This window comes from Hakea prostrata, chromosome 4 (genome assembly GCF_041222555.1).
Source record: "Hakea prostrata isolate BN-2017 chromosome 4, UWA_Hpros_2, whole genome shotgun sequence".
Taxonomy (NCBI): Eukaryota; Viridiplantae; Streptophyta; class Magnoliopsida; order Proteales; family Proteaceae; genus Hakea; species Hakea prostrata.
Window position 1 is genome coordinate 53,940,633 of NC_142603.1, and position 19,755 is coordinate 53,960,387.

The 19,755-nt window shown below is 37.0% G+C and overlaps 1 protein-coding gene across 1 annotated transcript; it reads left to right on the forward strand.

Moving 5' to 3' along the window:
* The first annotated feature begins 1,331 nt into the window (after positions 1–1,331).
* Positions 1,332–18,315, forward strand: LOC149019647 (octanoyltransferase LIP2p, chloroplastic-like). Its single transcript, XM_089153613.1, is given in 6 exon segments — positions 1,332–2,487; positions 2,620–2,804; positions 3,101–3,365; positions 11,077–11,227; positions 15,861–16,171; positions 16,174–18,315. Coding segments are annotated over 5 exon segments (939 nt in total). The 5' UTR covers positions 1,332–2,487; positions 2,620–2,634; the 3' UTR covers positions 16,216–18,315.
* Positions 18,316–19,755: the final 1,440 nt, after the last annotated feature.

The following is a 19,755-nucleotide window of genomic DNA, read 5'->3' on the forward strand; positions in this document are numbered from 1 at the left end:
TTTATGAAAAAAATTTATTCAAGAAATATTTTCTACACAACAAGTATTTATTGTTGTGTCTGTTTCTCGAAGTTTGGGCGTAGGTTGAGTTTAAGTGAAACAGTTTTAAAAAGAGGTATTTATGGAATTTGGCACTCTAAACATAATAATGACAAATTTGTAAACTTTAATAAATTTTCAGATTTTCTACTTCTAGATACAAGTTTTATCAAACGCTTAAAAAAATGTTTTTGTTTCTAGAAACATCAGAATTGTTACTAGTGTTTCTCGAAGCAAAACACTGGGTGAGTTATCAAACGGGTCCCAAGTAACACAAGTAAGAGGAGATGGGCTGGTTGGTGAGCCTTAAAAGTATGTATGCTTGGAAGGCCCTAGGCATTGGCATACAAGTTAGATAATCTATATTCTCTCCACCTAGGTTGGCTGTCACCCATCTCCATCCTTTGGGTTGGGCTGCTCATATGTTAGCTCAATTCGGGCAAATAAATGAAATAATTCAGATCATTTCCACCCAAGCTGACACATTTACCATGGGCAGCCCAACTAAAGGGTTGGAAAATGAAGAGATGGCTTGCTTGAGTGGAGAGGATCACGACAATTTGCTTACTCAGGTGGAGATGATCGTCCTAAGTTACCAAATGAAATTACAATATTACTGTTTGCTCGAACTCGATAATAAAGATGTGTTCCAGTATTCACTAGGATTCCTACAAACTAGAAACAATTTTTGACTTTCGTGGAGAAACGGAGTTCACAAATTGAACCAAATAGCTGGTGTAAACGTGTTTTGTGCCGTAGCATGTGAATGAGAAATGATATCGTAGATTTTAGTTTTTAATTTTCTTATTTTTATTTTTTTGTAAAATCACAGATTCAAAAGATAGATAAAGCCTAAACTAAAACAAGTTTGTAGAAATTAATCGAAAAAAATTACATGATCAGTTTGAACTTCGAATTATAGTTTTGCAAACCCAAAAGCCAAATTCACCCCCAAAAAAAATAAAAATTAAAAAAAAAAAAAACCCCAAAGCCAATTTTGGTTATCCTTGTAAATTCAAACCTGGTAGACACCTGACTACTTAAGTCCTTGACACTTCTGTACAAGAAAACCCAATGGTGGAGAATCTTGTAATTTTCGATGCAATCGACGTTGCCTTTCTTCTCCCGCTGACTTTCCTTTCCGGATGATTGATGTTCACTGACTGAAACTTCTCTACTCAATCGGCGATTGCAGCGGCGGAAAGACTAATCGCTGCTCCTCTTCGCCGGCAATCTCCTGCTCCACTGTCCCGTTCCCGTTCCCCTTCCTCTCTCCTGTAAGTCCTTTCTCAGATGGATGCATCTCTGTGACCAGCGATATTCTGTGCTCAGCTTTGGAAAGCCTTGATATATATATTTTTTGAGTTGCTAACCTCTTTTCCAGTTTGGGTGAATTGATAAGCACCCCGTAATGTTTTGTTCTTTTGGGGTTTCTCTCTGTGTGCTTAGATTTGCAGTAGCCTTTTGTTGTACATTTTCTTCTATAATCCGTTTGATGATTCTCTTCTTTGAAATCTATGCAAAGTGCGCCGCTTTGAAATGAAACCTAGCCTATGTTGGCCCAATGCCAGTGAATGCCCGGGGCACGTCCTCCCTGATCCCCAAATTCCGCCTGTGCTTGTGCATTGCCCATATTCATTAATTCTTAGTGAATGTTGGTTGTGATGTTTGTTTGAAAAGAAAAAAAAAAACAAGGTGATAAAATGGGTTTTTGAATTATGTTTGCTGGTATCGCTCTGAAATATGAGCTGTGGGGTTCTGAATTACCTTGCTGGTATCATTCTGAGACACTGGTGTTGACTAATGCCATGTTCCTCTATTTTTGGGTGAACTATTTACATGTGCCTCCAGATTTATGTTATAAACATATACCCAAATACTCCATTGTAGATACTATGCGACATAAACCACAAGATTGTACTCAACAGACCTTTGTGCTGTACACCCTCCACTGAGAAACACTAGTTGGTGATCAAGGTTCAAATTAGGTTCAGACTTAGGATCAAATTCACGATCAAGTTCTGGTCCTGAATCAAGTTTAAGCTTCAATTCAGGATCAAATATCAGGGAAGGCTCAGGATGGAAAAAGTCAGGGTCAACTAAGAACATGAGTTGGCTTTCTCCTACATCCCAAGAATGTTGCTTGGGGATCATAGCCAAAGGATAATTGGATCCCCTTAGGCAAAAGTTTTAGCAATATAAGCTGTTGAATTGCATTACAAATTAATTGGACAAAGCTACTTGTGGAATAGAACCACTCTATAAGACACGCTCACAAATTCAGATCTCTCAACCAAGTGCTGCTTGGTCTTTTTATGTCTTACAATGATGACTCTTCTACTTGCAAATCAAATACTACTTTCTTCAGCCATTCAGATGGGAGGACCTTAAAACATGATGTTTTCCATGCAGCTACGCATCTGAGGGGCAATGGAGAACCATTATTTGGTATTTGTTCCATGTGATAAAATAATCAGTTGCATAGATTTTCAGTATGATACTAAATATTAGTATGGTGAATAGGTTTAACACACCATCCTTTAATGCTCTGAAATAAATTACTCTGCTTGTCTGTTCCAGTTTAATTAGTAGAAGATGATTCTGGACACGACTAAGGGCAGTGGTTTTGCCACATCATGTCCAGCATGCCTGCCACCAGGGAAAATATGTCATTCTAACTATTACAAAGTCGTGTGGAAGTTGAACCAGGTCTCCAATTTCAAGGCCCCAGTATCCACCTTGGAGATGAACCATAGAGTCAGAGGGTCAGGTTCTCTATGATACTATTCCACAAACATTTGCAATTTGTAACATAGTGTTTTAAATTTAATAGTAACAAAATTTTGTTCTTCAAGTCATCAACATCGTACAAGATCTGGAAATTTTGAATTAATTGGTTGCCCACTTATTGGATGATGACATTCTTATATTTTTCAGAAATTTGTGAGGTTAACTCAGGATTGACGTGTCCCATATATTGCCAATTGGATTTTTATCCCAAAGAAACTACTATCCCATTCTAATCAGTTCCTCTCCCCCTGCCCTCTCCTTCAATTTACAGATGTGAATACGTTGATCTGTACAAAGAACTCATTCCTTATCAAGATGCATGGTCCTGGCAAAAATCTGTAGTAAGAAAAAGGCTGGTGTTGGTAGGAAGGGATGAAGATAGCTCTGACAATCTAATTATTCTTCAACACCCTCCTGTTTATACACTGGGTACTGGTAGTTCTGAAAAATACTTGAATTTTGACAGGAGGAATGCTCCGTATGATGTTTACCAAACAGAACGTGGTGGGGAGGTTACGTTCCATGGACCGGGTCAGGTACTTCTTCTTCTTATATATATATATATATATGTTGTGTTGATTTATAATTTAGTCTATCATTGGCTGCATTTTTTCTTTTTCTTTTTTGGCCTGGGGGCCAAGGGTATTGAGAACAAAACTTATATTCTCCGGCATGCACACCCTGACCATGCAAGCAAGGTTTCGATGATGGGGATTGGTTTTGCTTATCTGCTCAATCCATGTTTGGAGAAGCAGAGGCTTGACACTTCCTATTGTCTGCAGTTGACTAAACTAATGCTATTAGAGGATCAAAATTACGATGAGTGCTTTCCCATGAGAGCCTTCCCTACCGTGACTGTCTCCCCTCGAGTGCTGGGCCTCCCTAAGGTGGTGCCGTCCGCACCTAGGTCCTCCTACTATCCTTTATCTCCTCGCTGAGGCTTTGCTCCCTCTCCTCACCTTCCCAGGCTTGAATGGGCATGGTGCCCTCTTCAGTCAGGTACCTATGCCTTCTAAAGATCTCTCTCCACTTTGCATTCCTTCAATTTTAGGTCTTTGGAGCTCCTAGACAATTCACTGTCTGAATGGCTTACTGGATAATAAGGCAAGTAACTGGCTCAATTCTTTGGTAATTTCATTGGAAGTCAGCCTCTCTTTAATATTGGCAAATTCTTCCTGATCAAGCAATGGTGACTGCAAGGGAATCTTGATACTTACCTAATGACTAGTGGGTTTTTATTATTTTTTTTTAATATTTATTATTATTATTATTATAATAATTTTATTATTTTATTATTTTTTTAATTTTCTGACGAAAACGATATGTTGCATGCTCTAAATTCCATGACAAGCTGGCTGGAAATCAATTTTCCGACTACAATGGGTTTGTCATTTCCAACCATAGTTGTCATGGCGACGAGGCGATGCAAGGCGGTTTAGGCTAATTGAGGCAATGAGTCGACAAAGCGCCCTCCGAGGCGCTTTTGAGGTGGTTGAGGCATTTTAAGTGAAATTTTTAGTGTACATCTCATTCACTCTAAATCTATCATATCTTATATAATAAAAAAACTAATATCAGACTACCTCAAGTCATCCAACATACTACAAACCACAAATAATAGGTCCTCAATAAAAAGTTGCGAGAAGAAAGGAAGAGAAGAAGTTGGTTGTCGCTGGCCCCTGCTTGCGGAGTGTCGTCGCGGATGGAAGAGAAGAAGAGAGGAAGAGAGAAAGAGATTAGGGATTAGAGTGAGAGTGAGAGACTTGAGTCAAGAACTTATTCTCTTTCAATTTTGTTTGTTTTTATTTTTATTTTAACATTTGATCACATGTAGCGTCATTATACATATGCATATAGGTTCAAACAATAGATACTTTACAATCGGAATCTAATAAGTATTTTAATATATGTCTTTGATTAGGCATTTTTCTCGTGATTTAAAAAAGAAAAATAAAAAGCGGACGCCTTATTGCCTAAAAATAAGGCGATGCCAATTTGAGGCGCTCCGAAGGAGCCCAGACACCGAGGCGACGATTAGGCGACGCCTTGACAACTATGTTTCCAACTTCATCAAATTGACCTTAGTACCTTGCTATCGTCTCCACCTAAACTTCTAGTGTGCTGCTGGTCTTAGTATTATTAGTTTGGTGTTGGGGAAACACCTTTAATAAGATGCTAGAACTAAGAAGAAAGATCGGGTTGCATTCACTCAAATCTGTATCAAGCTGTCTGCAAAGGAATTTTGACTATTCTCCATTTAGTTGCCTATGACTAACATAGACGATCCAACCATAAGTTTGATGGAGACTTCACCAGTATCTCATTTGTAGGTGGTTGGAAATGACTCCAATTTGTGCTCTTTGAATTTAATCATGGATTTCAAGCAGTTCCTCCTTTTAGATACCATTGCATGTTCGACCACCAAACACGTCATCTCAATTTACCCTCCTTGAACTTCCTCTGCAAGCCCAATCCTACTCCCCCTCATCTGGCCTTTGATCTCAAAGCTGGGGTCAGCCTAAGTCATTGGCCTCATGGTAACTGGTATTGTGCTCTCCATTGGCTTCCCTTTGGCTGTGATACTGTCGATATCTCAAGACTTCTTGTCCTCAGCCTAGAAGTAGCCATTGGTTTCCCTGCCTTCCCTACTATTGGTGTTGTTGCCGACAGTCCTAAATTCCTCTTGAGGTCATGGCAGGTGCAGCTCCTTGCCTCTCGACACGTTGCCATCACTCTTGACTTTGATTATTGCCCATTTGTTTATCCAACCACCCATCTTTTATCTCTCTTCTCTTTCATAGAACCCTTCCCCAAATATCTCCTCCTTGAAAGCCAATCTATCTCTCCATACCCCTCCCCGCTTAGCAAGTCACCCCCACAATGTTACTAGGTCAAACAATCTCATCCTCAAACTCCCCTCCGTCTGTTATGTATGATGGACCTCCTCATAATTTTATCCCATTTACTGAGGAGTCATTCCTTCGGTTCTTCCAACCTAGACCCCCCATTTTATTTCCCTTGCTTGTCCTTGAGGCTGCCATCCCAAGCCTCCCACTTTATTCCTGGTCCCCACTAATATGGCTGTCCTAACCCAGCCCCTTTTTTCTCCCATGGGCATGGGTGTAACACCCCAATCTCCATGTGGAGGAGAAATCGTCATTGATCAAGGATCATCATTACTTAGGTGGTGAACTCAAACGGGATTTCTCCATAGACAAAGTAAATAGATTAAATCCACCAAAAGCACAATAGAGTTGCAACGGAAAATTATTCAAACATAAATCATAAATATTGCCATAAAGTGTCTTATAGTTCTCGAAATCTAAAATAAACTTCAAAATTCTAAGAATTATAAAATTTTTTAAATTTAAATTATCCTAAGAAATAAAATAGACATGATCTTGATCTTCATCCTCCAAATATCCGTCATCCCCTTGATTGAGTCCATCATCTGTGGAAGGGGTAAGTTTCTGGAAGAAATTTAGCAAGTGCAACCAAATGCAAACCAACAATTTTCTTTTTATTTTTCTATTTAATCAAATAATAATTTTATACAAAATAAATTAACTGACATGTATAAAAAATAATTATGACGTGTTTAATGATATGGATGAGACTCAATGATGTTAACAAGACATGAGTAAATCACCTTCCCACTGGTCTAGGGTCGATAGGATGCCCAATGCTGTTATATGGTCTACGTGTGTTACACAACCTAACATCCATCTATTCTAAGCTAATGTTTCAAACTCAATGTATGCTTTATGTTGTTACATGGCCTGTGCACGTTATACACCCTTATATACACCTTCCTCCAAAACACAATTATAATTCCATATGCATCTACTGGTCTAGGGTCAATAGGATGTCCCATGCCATTACATAGCTTGCACGCGTTACACAACCCAACATTCATCTACCTTAATCGAATGTTTTGAAATAAATGTATGTTTCATGCCATTACATGGCCTGTGCACGTTATGCAGCTTTAAGATACATTCTCATCCAAAACATCTATGCTAACTCAACATCACATTGGATACGAAATGCAAGTATGATCATGGCATGCCAAGATGAATCATATGCTAAGAATGCAAGATCTTATGAGAGAATAAAAATATGATAGTTTAGCCCACTAAAATTTCATTATGATTGAATTCTAACAACTATAATATCGTTATCAAATCGATACAAAAATACAAGAAGGGCAAACTAAATAAGACAAAATCTGAGAACATATTCATACATAAAAGATCAAATCAGTAGGTTTAAATAAGAGATTGACTACGAATAAATCATGATAGTCTAATAACACATTCTAGGGAAAAAAAGAGCCATATTCATGCTCATAGATCAAGTTAATAAATTTAAAGAAGAGATTGACTACTAATAAATCATTGATAATCTAAGACATAATCTAAAAACATATTCATACTCAAACGCAAAAACATATTCATTCTACTAATAAATTATGATAATTCTAATGGGACAATCTAAAAACATATTCATGGTCAAAAATCAACTTAGTAAATTGAAGAAAAGATCAATTACTGATAAATCATGTTAATCTAATAATCCAATCGTACAAAAAAATAATATCATGTTGAGAGTGTGAGGTTGCACTTACCATTGCGAAGTCACAAAACGAATGGTAATTCACCCTTAGATAGAGGGGCTTCAATGCACACTTTTAAATTTGTTGTTCCCTTCGCCTTGCCTCTCCTCTTCTATTCCTTATAGTCTCTTGTCTCTATTCCTCACTAAACTAATGGAATATTGGGTTCTTATCACCCCTATTTTATAACATCAATTTTCTACGATTCCCCAACTCCTCAATCCATCAAAATTTCCACGATTTTTTTCTCCTTTTTCCCCTCCTACTTTACCTCAATTTCTCAATCCTCTATTCTCTCTCTCCCCCCACGTTTTCTTCTCCATATTTGACTTCGTACATATTTTCTTTCCTATATTTGGTTTTCTACATATTTCCTTCCCCAAATTTAACTTTTTATATATTTCATTCCCCATATTTAACTTTCTATGTATTTGTCTTTTCTTTTCTTCCCCATATTTAACTTTTTACATATTTGTTTTTTCTTTTCTTATATGAAATATGACTTTATTTAATATTTGTTTTTGTTTTCCTTGTTTAATGTTTCTTTTCTTGGCTTAATTTGGTCTAATATTTGACTTTCTAAAAGAAAGAAATTCATGTCTGGAAATTTAGGGATAAAAAACAAATATTAGACTAGAGAATAAGCCAAGGAAGGAAACATTAAACAAGGAAAACAAATATTAAAGAAAATAAAATATTATATATAAGAAAAGAAAAGAAAATTATGTAGAAAGTTAAATATGGGGAAGAAAATAATATTACATATAAGAAAAGAAAAGAAAAGATAGATATGTAAAAAGTTAAATATGGGGAAGGAAATATGTAGAAAGTTTCATATGGGGAATGAAATATGTAGAAAGTCAAATATGGGGAAGAAAACGTGGGAGGAGAGAGAGAGAGAGAGAGAGAGAGAGAGAGAGAGAGAGAGAGAGAGAGAGAGGGGTGATAAGAACTTAATATTCTGATCAGTTTAGTGAGGAATAGGGATGAGAGACTGTAAGGAGTAGAAGAGGAGTGGCAGGACGAAGGGATCAACAAGGTTAGATTGTGCATTGAAGCTCCTCTATCTAAGGGTGAATTATCGTTCGTTGTGACTACGCTATGGTAAGTGCAACCTTATACTCAACATGATATTATTTTTTTGTACGATCAGGTTATTAGATTAACATGATTTGTTAGTAATTGATCTTTTCTTGAATTTATTAATTTAATATTTGAGTATGAATATGTTTATAGATTATGTCTTATTAGGTTATCCTGATTTATTTGTAGAATGAATATGTTCTTGTCCTTTAGTATGTATGTTTTTAGATTATGTCTTGTAGATTATCAAGATTGATTAGTTGTCAATTTATTCTTTAAATTTACTAATTTGATCTATGAGCATGAATATGTTTTTTTATTTAAAGATTATGTCTTAGTAGACTATGATGATTTATTAGTAGTCAAATCTCTTCTTTAAACTTATTAATTTGATCTTTTGTGTATGACTATGTTCTTAGATTTTGTCTTATTAGATTGTCATTTTTGTATTTTTGTATCGATTTGATAACGATCTTGTAGTTGTTAGAATTCAATCATAATTAAATTTTAGCGGGCTAAAATAAATTGTATTTTCATATTCTCATATAATCTTGCATTGTTTTCATATGATTCATCGAGGTGTGCCATGATCGTACTTGTATTTAGTATCCATGTGATGTCAAGTTAGCATAGGTGTTTTGGATGAGAATGCATGTTAAGGCTGTGTAATGTACGCAGGCCATGTAACAGCATGTAACATACATTGATTTCAAAACATTCGGTTAGGGTAGATGGATGTTGGGTTGTGGTAGGGACGTTTGCAGGCCATGTAATGGCGTGAGAGACATCCTATTGACCTTAGACTAGTAAGATGCATATGGGATGATAGTTGTGTTTTGGAGGAAGATGTATATTAGGGTGTATAATGCACACAACCCATGTAATGGCATGAAACATGCATTGAGTTTGAAACATTTGGTTAGGATGGATGTTGGGTTGTGTAATGCGCGCAGGCCATGTAACAACATAAGACATTCTATCAACCCTAGACCGGTGGGAAGGTGTATACTTATGTCTTGTTATCATTATTGAGTCTCATCCGTGTAATTAAGCATGTCATGACTGTTTTTTATACATGTCAGTTAATTTATTTTGTATAAAATTGTTATTTGGTTAAATAGAAAAGAAAAATGTTGATTTGTACTTGATTTTACTTGCTAAGTTTCTTTCTAAAACATACCCCTTCTATAGATGAACTTGATTAGGGGGATGGTGGATATTTGGAGTATGAAGGTCAAGCTCATGTCTATTTTATTTCTTAGGATAGTTAATGGAGACTTTTGGTAATTGTAATTCTTGGAATTTAGAAGTTTATTTTGGATTTCGATGGAACTATAAGACAATTCATGACAATATTTATGATTTATATTTAAATAAATTTCTGTTGCAATTTTATTGTTCTTTTAGTGGATTTGACCTATTCACTTTTTCCATGGAGAAATCCCTTTGTGTGTTTGAGTTCATTACCTAAGTAATGTTGATCCTTGATCAATGACAACTTTCTCCTCCACATGGAGTTTGGGGTGTTACGATGGGGAACTTGCCTTGTATCATCTGTTACCCAGCTTGAGTACCTGTTGGCTTCACCCACTTCATTTCTCTCATGTTCTATTATCCCAATGTTTATCCATGTGGCTCCCCTCCATACCCATTCAGTGCTCCCCCAGATCAACTCCTCCCTCCACTATCCTCCTCTCCGTCCACTCCCTTGCCAATTGTTACTTCTCCCTCTATTCATGGATATCATGGACACTACCACAGTAGCCCAGGCATGCCTTGCCAGTCCTCCACTTCCAGATCTATAAAACTCTATTTGCACCCCTCCCACATTGCCTAATGAACCACATAAACAAGCAGAAGGGGCTTGTAATGCCCCCTGTATTGCTTCCTTGAAATTTCCTTACTGTCACAGTTCCAATGTCTATCTTTGGTTTCTTTGGCACCCATCTTAAGTAAATTCGTCTCTTCTGTCCTTTTCTTAGTTCAATGCATTTCAGTATCCCCAATATCCATGGGAATTCTATTTACCGCTGCCTATTACCTTCAACTGTTCCTTCGCAAGGGTCTCTTTGTGGAGGTCTCCATCCCATTGCCTTGCAGGTTGGCACACTTGGGAATTGGTTGGTGATATCCATGTGGTCTATTATGGTCATGAAAAGCAAGGTGGGGATTGCCTTGATACTCCTTTGGATGACTGCTTCCAATGAATGCCTTGAGGGCATTGGCGTAAATGATATGAGATGATCCAGTCTGAAATTCACTTTGCAATGTGGAGATGTGGTGTGAACTGCATTTTTGTCTAATGACAATACTTGGTAGAGGGATCTAGTAAAGGTTTATTATTCTTTATTTTATCATTTTGGTGGTTGTGGTGTTTCTTCAACATGGACTGTTAAAGTGTGGAGTATGTAGCGGTTACATTTTCTGAAACTGGCATTTTCAACTTCAGGTTGTTTAATTTATTCATGACATTTTTTTTCTTGTCCCTTGAGCTTTATGATTTATTAATTTATCTTTTATTTTGATTTGTGGTTTATACCTCTCTGTAGCTAGTCATGTACCCCATTCTCAATTTGAGGTATCATAGGATGGATCTCCACTGGTACCTAAGGGCACTTGAAGAAGTGGTAATTCGAGTTCTTCAATCAACATTTTCTATTAAGGCTTCTCGACAAGATGGTTTAACTGGTGTTTGGGTTGGTATGCCTCGTCATCCTTTTTATGGAATTTCTACCAGTGCACATCAACTGCTTTATAACTCTTCTGCTAGGTTGTTCTGATAAATGATGCATGAGTATTTCATTAAATGCTTAACAAGATGTCTGGTACGCTGAAACAAGGATTTCTTAGGGATATTTTACAGGGATGCTAACACTATCAGTCCAGCATATCTGAAAAAAAGCTGTAGGCCAAAAAATTAAGTATGTATCAATTTTCACACTAATGGTAATATTGGACTTATTTCTTTATATGATTTGATTCATTTTATTTCTAAGTCAAGTTACCTTGGATCTCAGTGAGGAAATTCTAGTTTTAGGAAAGTCAAAGTTGCACCAAAAAAAAAAGAGGAAAGTCAAAGTTATCAGTTTTTACCTTTTCCATGGCCAACTTCAGAATTAGATTCCTCTATGGTGGGAAAATCATGTCCAAGATACTGACATATGATCATTTCTGATATGAGCAGTATCAGAAACTAAAGATGAGTGACCATTGCAGATTAGGCAGTAGTATGGCATAACACTTTTGGAGGCAAGCTTTGGACAATTTACATCACTGTCTTGCCACTTTAACTTCCAACCATGTCCATGATAATGATAAAGCATCAAAGAACATGTGGCATTGGTCTACCATGAGGTGACACATGCCATGACTGTCATGATGACTTAGGCTCTTTTTGGTATCAATTCTCATTCTCTATTATGAGGTTTTTTCATTATTTTAAGTTGTTTGGCATTTATTATCACTTTTATTTTTATTTAAAATAATAGAAAATCTTCCAAAATCCATAATGAACTTTTTGTCAATTATGAATTATGGTGCGAATTTCATTCTCTTCATTTATACACGAGTTTACTTAAAACTTTATGGTTAAGATGAGGTAAAATAGTCAATACACACTTTTTTTTTTTTAAATTATTTTTTTTATAAAAACCGTAACTTTTCCCTCTTTTATCACTTGCTCACTATTATCTACTAACAATGTTTTATTTTGACACCAAACTTATTTTTCATTTCATAATTTATTTTTGACAAAATTCACCAAACCATTTTTCATTCTTGACCAATAATGAATTCTTGTACTTATTTCTTTTAAATAGGCATAATAGAAAATGAGATTTGATACCAAAAAGAGCCTTAGACACTCACTTTTCTTTATATCAGCAATCCAAAAGGAAATGGGTTTTATGGTTGGTCTACCATGCAGGTGACACATATCATGACTGTCATGATGACATTGACATCACATTCTTTTTATATCACCAAGCCAAAAGCACACACGTTTGGTGGTTGTGGATCAGCTGATCAACCATTTGGGCTGCAGTGAAAGCCTCTTGGTTGATTTGGCCAGTGTGCTTAGTAAGCTAATCTTTATGTGACTCCACAAAGGAGTAGATGAGGTTGTTAGACTTGAGGCGGAGCTCACTTATATCCTTGTCTGAGTCCAATCACCATTATGGGAAAATGGGAAGAGGGGTGGGTGGTGGTGGGGGAGAGTGAGACGACAAAAGGGACATAAATCAACAAACAACAGGGACATTGTCCCTAGAGTGGTTGAAGAAAAGAAAATAGATCAATGGAGACAGAAGAGGAAGTAATAATAAAATATCTCACTGTTTTCACATTTCGCCTCCTATGAAATCTTTTTGCTGGTTATGTAATAACCCATGCAAAAGTCCTCTTTCCATGTCTTCACTGGGAAACAGAGAACACCTGATCGGCTGAGCCTCGCCTAACTGCCAGTTCTCATCCATGAAGACCCCAGGCATATGTTCCAATGGAGGTGGGTGCCCCAACTTGGTCATCAAGATCTTGCTCTGACAGAATAACAGAACACACACCCCATGACAACCCCCCCCCCCCCCCCCCAAAAAAAAAAGAAAAAGAAAAAAAGGCCGGGGGGAACAACTACTCAGTTCTTGTTCCATCTCCCTCTGGGAGACATTCATTATGTGTATCCTATAGAGTTGGCAATTCCTTTCTGTTTCTAGCTCTCTCTTCCTTGTAGAAGTCACTGAAGCAGCATTGATAATATTCTGTTGCAAGTTGCAACTGCTGCTGTTGAGAGAAGCAATGGGAAGTAGGGAACCTTGTCTTGGCCTTGGTGGAATCTGGCTTTACAAGGGTTGTATAGGAAATCAGAACAAACATAGAAGAAGCTCCTCTATCAGTCAAACAGCTCTCAACTAGGCTCTTGTAAACTTTATGTATTGAAAGTTCCCATCTGATGTCTCAACTCCATAACCTCATTTTCCTGCCGAAGAGGTTTAGAAGAGGAAGTAGATCTTAGAACTAACACCTTCTGTGTCCTACCTACATCAACCTCCTACACAGGAACATTTCTATGCTTCAAAACCAATGTCTTCACTGAAGAGCCAGTTTGTCTTTGTCAGGAAGATATCTTTTCCACGGCTGGAAAAATATTATGACTTTTGTGACCCTCTCCGCAGATCTGATTACCCAATTGGCACTCCCAACTGTCTCTGTTCTGTTATTTTTTCCCCTGCTGATTTGTCATGAAACCAGACGGATTGTATGGTTTCCTTCTTGCAGTAACGATGAGTTTCTGGCAATATAGGTTCTTATGTGTTCTGGTTGTATGTTATCTTTTTGTTCTTTTATGTTTCGGATGTATGTTGTCTTTTTTATTTATTTAGTGCTTTTGTCGAGGATTTGGTAAATGAGGATTCAAGATTGCTTCTAATGTGCATGGACAGTAAAACATTGGATGAGTTACGTGACTTAACTGAGTTTAATAGGGAGAAACATGCTCTCTTTTGTTTAAAAAACTAAACTTCTATACAAATCATGTATATAATTTTATGTTGTTCATTTTAGCTGGGGTTGCTATCTTGGCTGTTGTCTTCACTACAGTACAAAAACTCATTAAGATCTGACTGAGATATTGGAAATATCTCTTTATTTTCACATTCAAAGATGAGGTGTCCTATGAGATAATGAAGTAGCATATCTTGGTAGACATCCCATCCCAGCCCCTTATTATCAAAAAACAAATATCTCGATAAAGTTGGTAGAGATCTTCACATGACTTGATCCTCTTAGTGCCGTTGACTCCTGGAGTGTTGCAATATCACCTATGAGCTTGCTTTTTTAGGGAGAATTTTTCAGAGCAGCTGCATATCATAAATCATCCCTGCTTTGTGTGACATCTATAACGAAAGCAGATTAGATTTGAACAAATTTAAGCTAAGGCAAGCCACTTTCTCCCAAATCTTCTTTTTGCCTTTTCCAATAAAAATTGTTCAAAACATGTTGGTTGGGTGAGAATTTGATTCTTTGCACCACTATTTCATGGGAAGCCGTCTTGTTACATGCAGAGGCTGACATTCTTCTGAGTTTCAGTTGGTGTAGTTTGTGTTTGGAATTAGCATTTTAACATTGGAATGATGTATTAGCAGCTTAGCGCTGTAGTATTTGATGTATGAGTGAGTCAAGTGTCTCAAGTGAGAACGAGCGAGACTGCTAATATAATGATGAGGTCTATGTCAAGGTTGATGAAGTTTGCACTTTCCCCCCTTTTTAATGGTTATTAAAATTGTCATACATCAAAAGTAAGAGTTGATTACTTTCTATCATTAAATTATGTGTAGAATAGGTTATCTCAGACTTTTAGTATGTCATATCATTAACAACCATGGTCCAAAGTCAGACTCTTAGTTCAACTTAGTTTTTACAAAATCTAATAGTGCCATTGTGTTTGGAAGTTCCAAAATAGGCCATAGACGAAGTTTCAAACCCAAAGTAAAGAACCTCTGAGATGGCGAAATGAGTTCAGTCCAAAAAATGCACTGTCTTAGTGAGATCTCTCTCCTTCTCAGTTTTTTGACCACCAACCAAGTCTTAGTGTCAGACAATGGTTCTAATTTGACCATGCTCTGAGAAGGTAACAATGTATCGACCCTATTGATAAGAACAGCATATGGCAATGGACGATAATTTTGCTTGTTTTTTGATAGAATTACCTTGGGGGCAGTTGTTAGGTCACCTGAACAGTTTCAGAGTTGGTAGCAGTGCCTACAGTTGTTCTTGTATATACACTAGATGAGTTGTGAAACTGCTAAGATATCCCTGGGTATTTTCTGCTTCTGAAACTGAACAGCTGAACCACCTTGCTTGAGATGATTATTTTCATGCCTTTAATTGTAATGGTTATGGGTTTAATATCACTTAGAATCAATTTATATCCACCCTTTCTACTACTGTGGCTTCCCAAACTCGACATTCTCATGCTTTCATGGTTAATTGTGTTTATGTGATTTAACTGATTATATGTGCTACATTATGAATTGTTACCTCGTGTTTCTTTTAATTATTTCTAGTGATCCACTTCTGGCACAGTATGAATGTCTTGTATTAGTAATAGTATGGTTGGTGAACAGCTTATGATTGGACTTTTATGGTGCCTGAGGATTGAAAATTCTGAATTGGGGGAGTTGAAAATTTACCCTTCCATTCACCAAAAAAATAAAATTTACCTATCCACGTATAGCTTGGTGAATTTTTCTCAGCAACACAATGATGTCCCATAGAGTGTCCTTGCCCCTTCTGTGAGTTTTTATTTATTTATATATATTTATTTTTATATCTCTTTCAGGCAATCAGAAGCTAGCTGCCATTGGGATTCGCATCTCTCGATGGATAACATATCATGGCTTAGCACTAAATGTTACCACGGATCTAACACCCTTTCAACATATAGTTCCCTGTGGCATAAGGGACCGTCAGGTTGGAAGCATTGAGAGACTTGTGCAAGAATCTGGATCTTCCAGTGGATCAGGAACAGAACACACTTCCCATCATCTGATAGATGTTACTCATGATTCCTTGCTCAGGGAATTCTCTGAAGTTTTTCAGCTTACTCTGAACCACAAAATCTTTTCCTGCTCCGACTTTCTGAAGGAAGAAAACCATTGAATCCACTGTTGAATCTAGTTGGGGAGAACGATTGAGAAAAAGGATACGTGGAAGGGGAAAAGGAGAGGAGACAAGGGAGAGCAGATGAACTGGTGACTTGAAAGTGTTGTGATAAGCCACTGGTAACTAAGGCATATACACCCATAAAAAGGGGAGGGCAGGAGGGGATCAAATCCAGCCGAGCCCACTGGAGGCAAGAGCAAGTGAGAGGACTGTTGGCAAGCAGGCATAGGTGAGCAACCTCAACCATGCACAGTACAGCAGAGCTTGTACTTTTTAGAGAATGTGGGTTACGTGGAAAGGGTACTAGTTAGGAGAACTACGGGGATATTTAGAGGGGAGGACCAGGGTAGGAGTCAGTAAGGAAGAACAAGGTGTACTTGCTGGGAGAGAGTTCTACTCTTGGGTAAGGTTTAGGAAGGTAGGTGAAATCTGGTCTTCTAGTTGAGTTGATGCATTGAAGTTTTGGATTTAATGAACTGATTAGCTAGAGTTGTGTTGCTGTAGTATTTTCCTTTGAATGAGTGAATTTATGAATGAATCAGTTCTTCTGCTCTAGTTTCTCTGTGCATGTTTGTGTTTATGGGTGGTGCATGAGTGATTCAGCTGAGTGAAGAAAGTGGTTCTATCATCTATTAGACCAGGAGATGATAGATTTGAGGACTTTGCACAAACTACCTAATTTGAATCTGCAAATGAAATAGTGATGGCTTCCAATGAATTCAGGAGACCCTTCTTCTCCCCATTTACCTTCATATTTTCTTGGCGTTCTTAATCTATCTTCAATCTTGGAGAGTGGTGACACAACCTTACCTATTAGAAAGCTAAAATGACAGGGCTTATCAAAACCTCAACCCAACCTTATGTTTTCTTAGCCCAGCCCAATCCTACTTCTCTTACTCTGCTTGAAAAACCAAACCACTAGTTGGGCTTCTGAATAGAAGAGAGATGCAGTAACAACTCTTCAGATGAGCATATCATGCGACTTGCAAGTTAAAATAAACATCAAATAAACATGAATTTTGAAATTAAGTAGCCCACCTTTTGCGTTGCACTTCAAATCTTAGAGGGTGGTAGTCATCTTTAGATATTGATTCTTGCCATCTTCAGGTAACAGTTCAACACATCTCTTTCTTTTCTTCAATTTTTCTAGGTAATAGTTCTCAATTTATTTTTTCTCAAAATTTTCCCTTAATGATATCTTAGTTCCAGGTTAAGCTTAACTGGTAAAATGTTGATCTCCATTGAAACTGATCATCATATCCTACATAAGTTACCTGCACAACCTTCAATGACTGTACTTGAATTGAAAGAGATGTTGGAAGAAGAGACAGGTGCCAAAACTGCTCAACAAGAAATATTGTTGGATGGGAAGAAATTAGCAGATGAAAAAACCCTCGATTACCATGGAGTAAAAGATGGAACCCTGATATGTATGAATTACACCTTCTCACCCCATGGTGTAATTCGTATTGCAGTTGAGACCAACATTGCAACTTATGTATTAAGTTTGACTGATGAGGCTACTGTATCGACATTGAAGGAGAGGATTCATCAGATTTCAGAAATTCCAATAGAGACCATGAACCTCTATCATGCAGAAATGCCATTGCTGGATGACGAGTTTCCTCTCTACGCTCATTATATCTGTGAGGGTTCTGTTATTAAAGTTAATATGGAGAATGATGATTGACTGACGGTTAATTCTTAGCTTTGTTAGTGCATGGCATATTATAGAACAATGACCAATGTAAACTTTTTTTTAGTTCGATCCTTGTTTTCATTTCTGGAGTTTAAATAGTTGAAACATTGCTCAAATTTACTTAAAAGTTCAATTAGTTTTGTAATTTGCTTTGCTAAAAGTTCAATTATCCTGATCGTCTCTTTTTTATTCATGATCAAAATAATCAAATCATCATCCGTATGACAAATTGAGAGAGAGAGTCACACCAGAAGGTGTTTACTGTTTAGAAGATCACTTTCTAGTTCATTGTTGTTTTCTTTTCAGAGTGAAAATTTTGTTGGAATCACCAGAATTCTGCTAGTTGGAGGAAAAGAGTCAACTGGAACTCCTGGGGGAGAAAAGCTCAAAAGGGTTACAATTTTGTGTCTAACCGAAACCAAGCATTACTGATCTACTTATCTGGCTGAAATGACAAACTTTTGACTTGAGATGAGTTAAGTTATTAAAATACAAATCAAGGAATCTCCCTATGATAATAGAAGATACATAATGAAATTTCTATTAGCACTGTTGTATGCACCATGTATACATCCAAAGTCCAATTTTTATATATGGTTCTAAAAGAGAGAGTGTACATAGTGGAAAGAGGAAGGTTAAAGGGTGAAAATGGAGAGATAAGATAAGATTTGGAATGGTTTGGAGTTTTTCTAGTATCTAAAATTTTACCACAAGATTTGAGATAGCTACATCTCACGTTTCTAGAGTGGAATTTGAGGATGAAAACTAGAGACAACAACACTCTTGTCTCCTGGGTTTGCACCGTTTTGTGGGATTTTTATCTTGTCGACTTTTGATGTGGAAATGGATTTCTATTTTCTTATGGATGAGTGACATGTGTCTAAGGTTAGATCTAAGGGTTGATGTTAAATATAAATAAACAACTTTATATCTTTTAAATTTAACCTCATTCCTTAGATCTAACATTGGACGCGTGTCACTCATTCATAAGGAAATGGATAGTCCATTTTCATCTAAGAAATGGGCAGGACAAAAATATGTGTTTTGTGCATCATATGCATGCATAGACTTGAATACTTACTTGGGAATGGTGGGGTTGCTACAAAGTTCATACAAATTGATGGGGTGCCCATCTCATTTGATTTCAAGTGAACCGCTGGCTGGTGTTTATCCTTGTTTGATCTTCTTGAGTCGGATCGGATTTCATGGGGGGTTTGAGGTCTAGGGCTTAGATCTATATTCCATCATGTTCTTGAACAAGTACTGTAACTGTAATCTCACCTTGTTGTAGTGGATTAGAGTTCTGCCCAAGCTTTGAGACGTAACCATCTTGGTTGAACTCCGTTATCAAACTCTTCATGTGTTCCTCTATTCTTTGCTATTATTATATTAATCTTGCATCAAGTTAATCACCAACTCGCAACAGTAGTATTAGAACAACGATTAGGGTTTGGTTCTTGGTGAAATCTAGAGGGGTTTTATGCAATCAAACTCTGTGAGGGTGTGTTAGGGCATATGGTTAAGATTTTTGATAATTTAGAACGATTATTGTTAACCATTGTTTACTATGACTCTGATATGGGTACAGTTCTTCTGCAATATGGTTCGGCCAAAGCATTTAATATGTATATTGTTACATCTTGATTTTTTTGAATGAATTTGTTAACTACCACATATTGTGATTATTGATTCGGCTCATTTTCTGTTAAACCTGGTTCGATTAGTGTGGTTTGTGTACTTATGTTTATCAATCTTGTTGTATTATCTTGTTTTAATACCTATTTTTAACCTGATATTGTCATACCCCACTCGCCGGTATCGGTCCCGCCCGACAACCGTGGTGCGACACCCAAGATCCCGGTTCCTCTGTAAT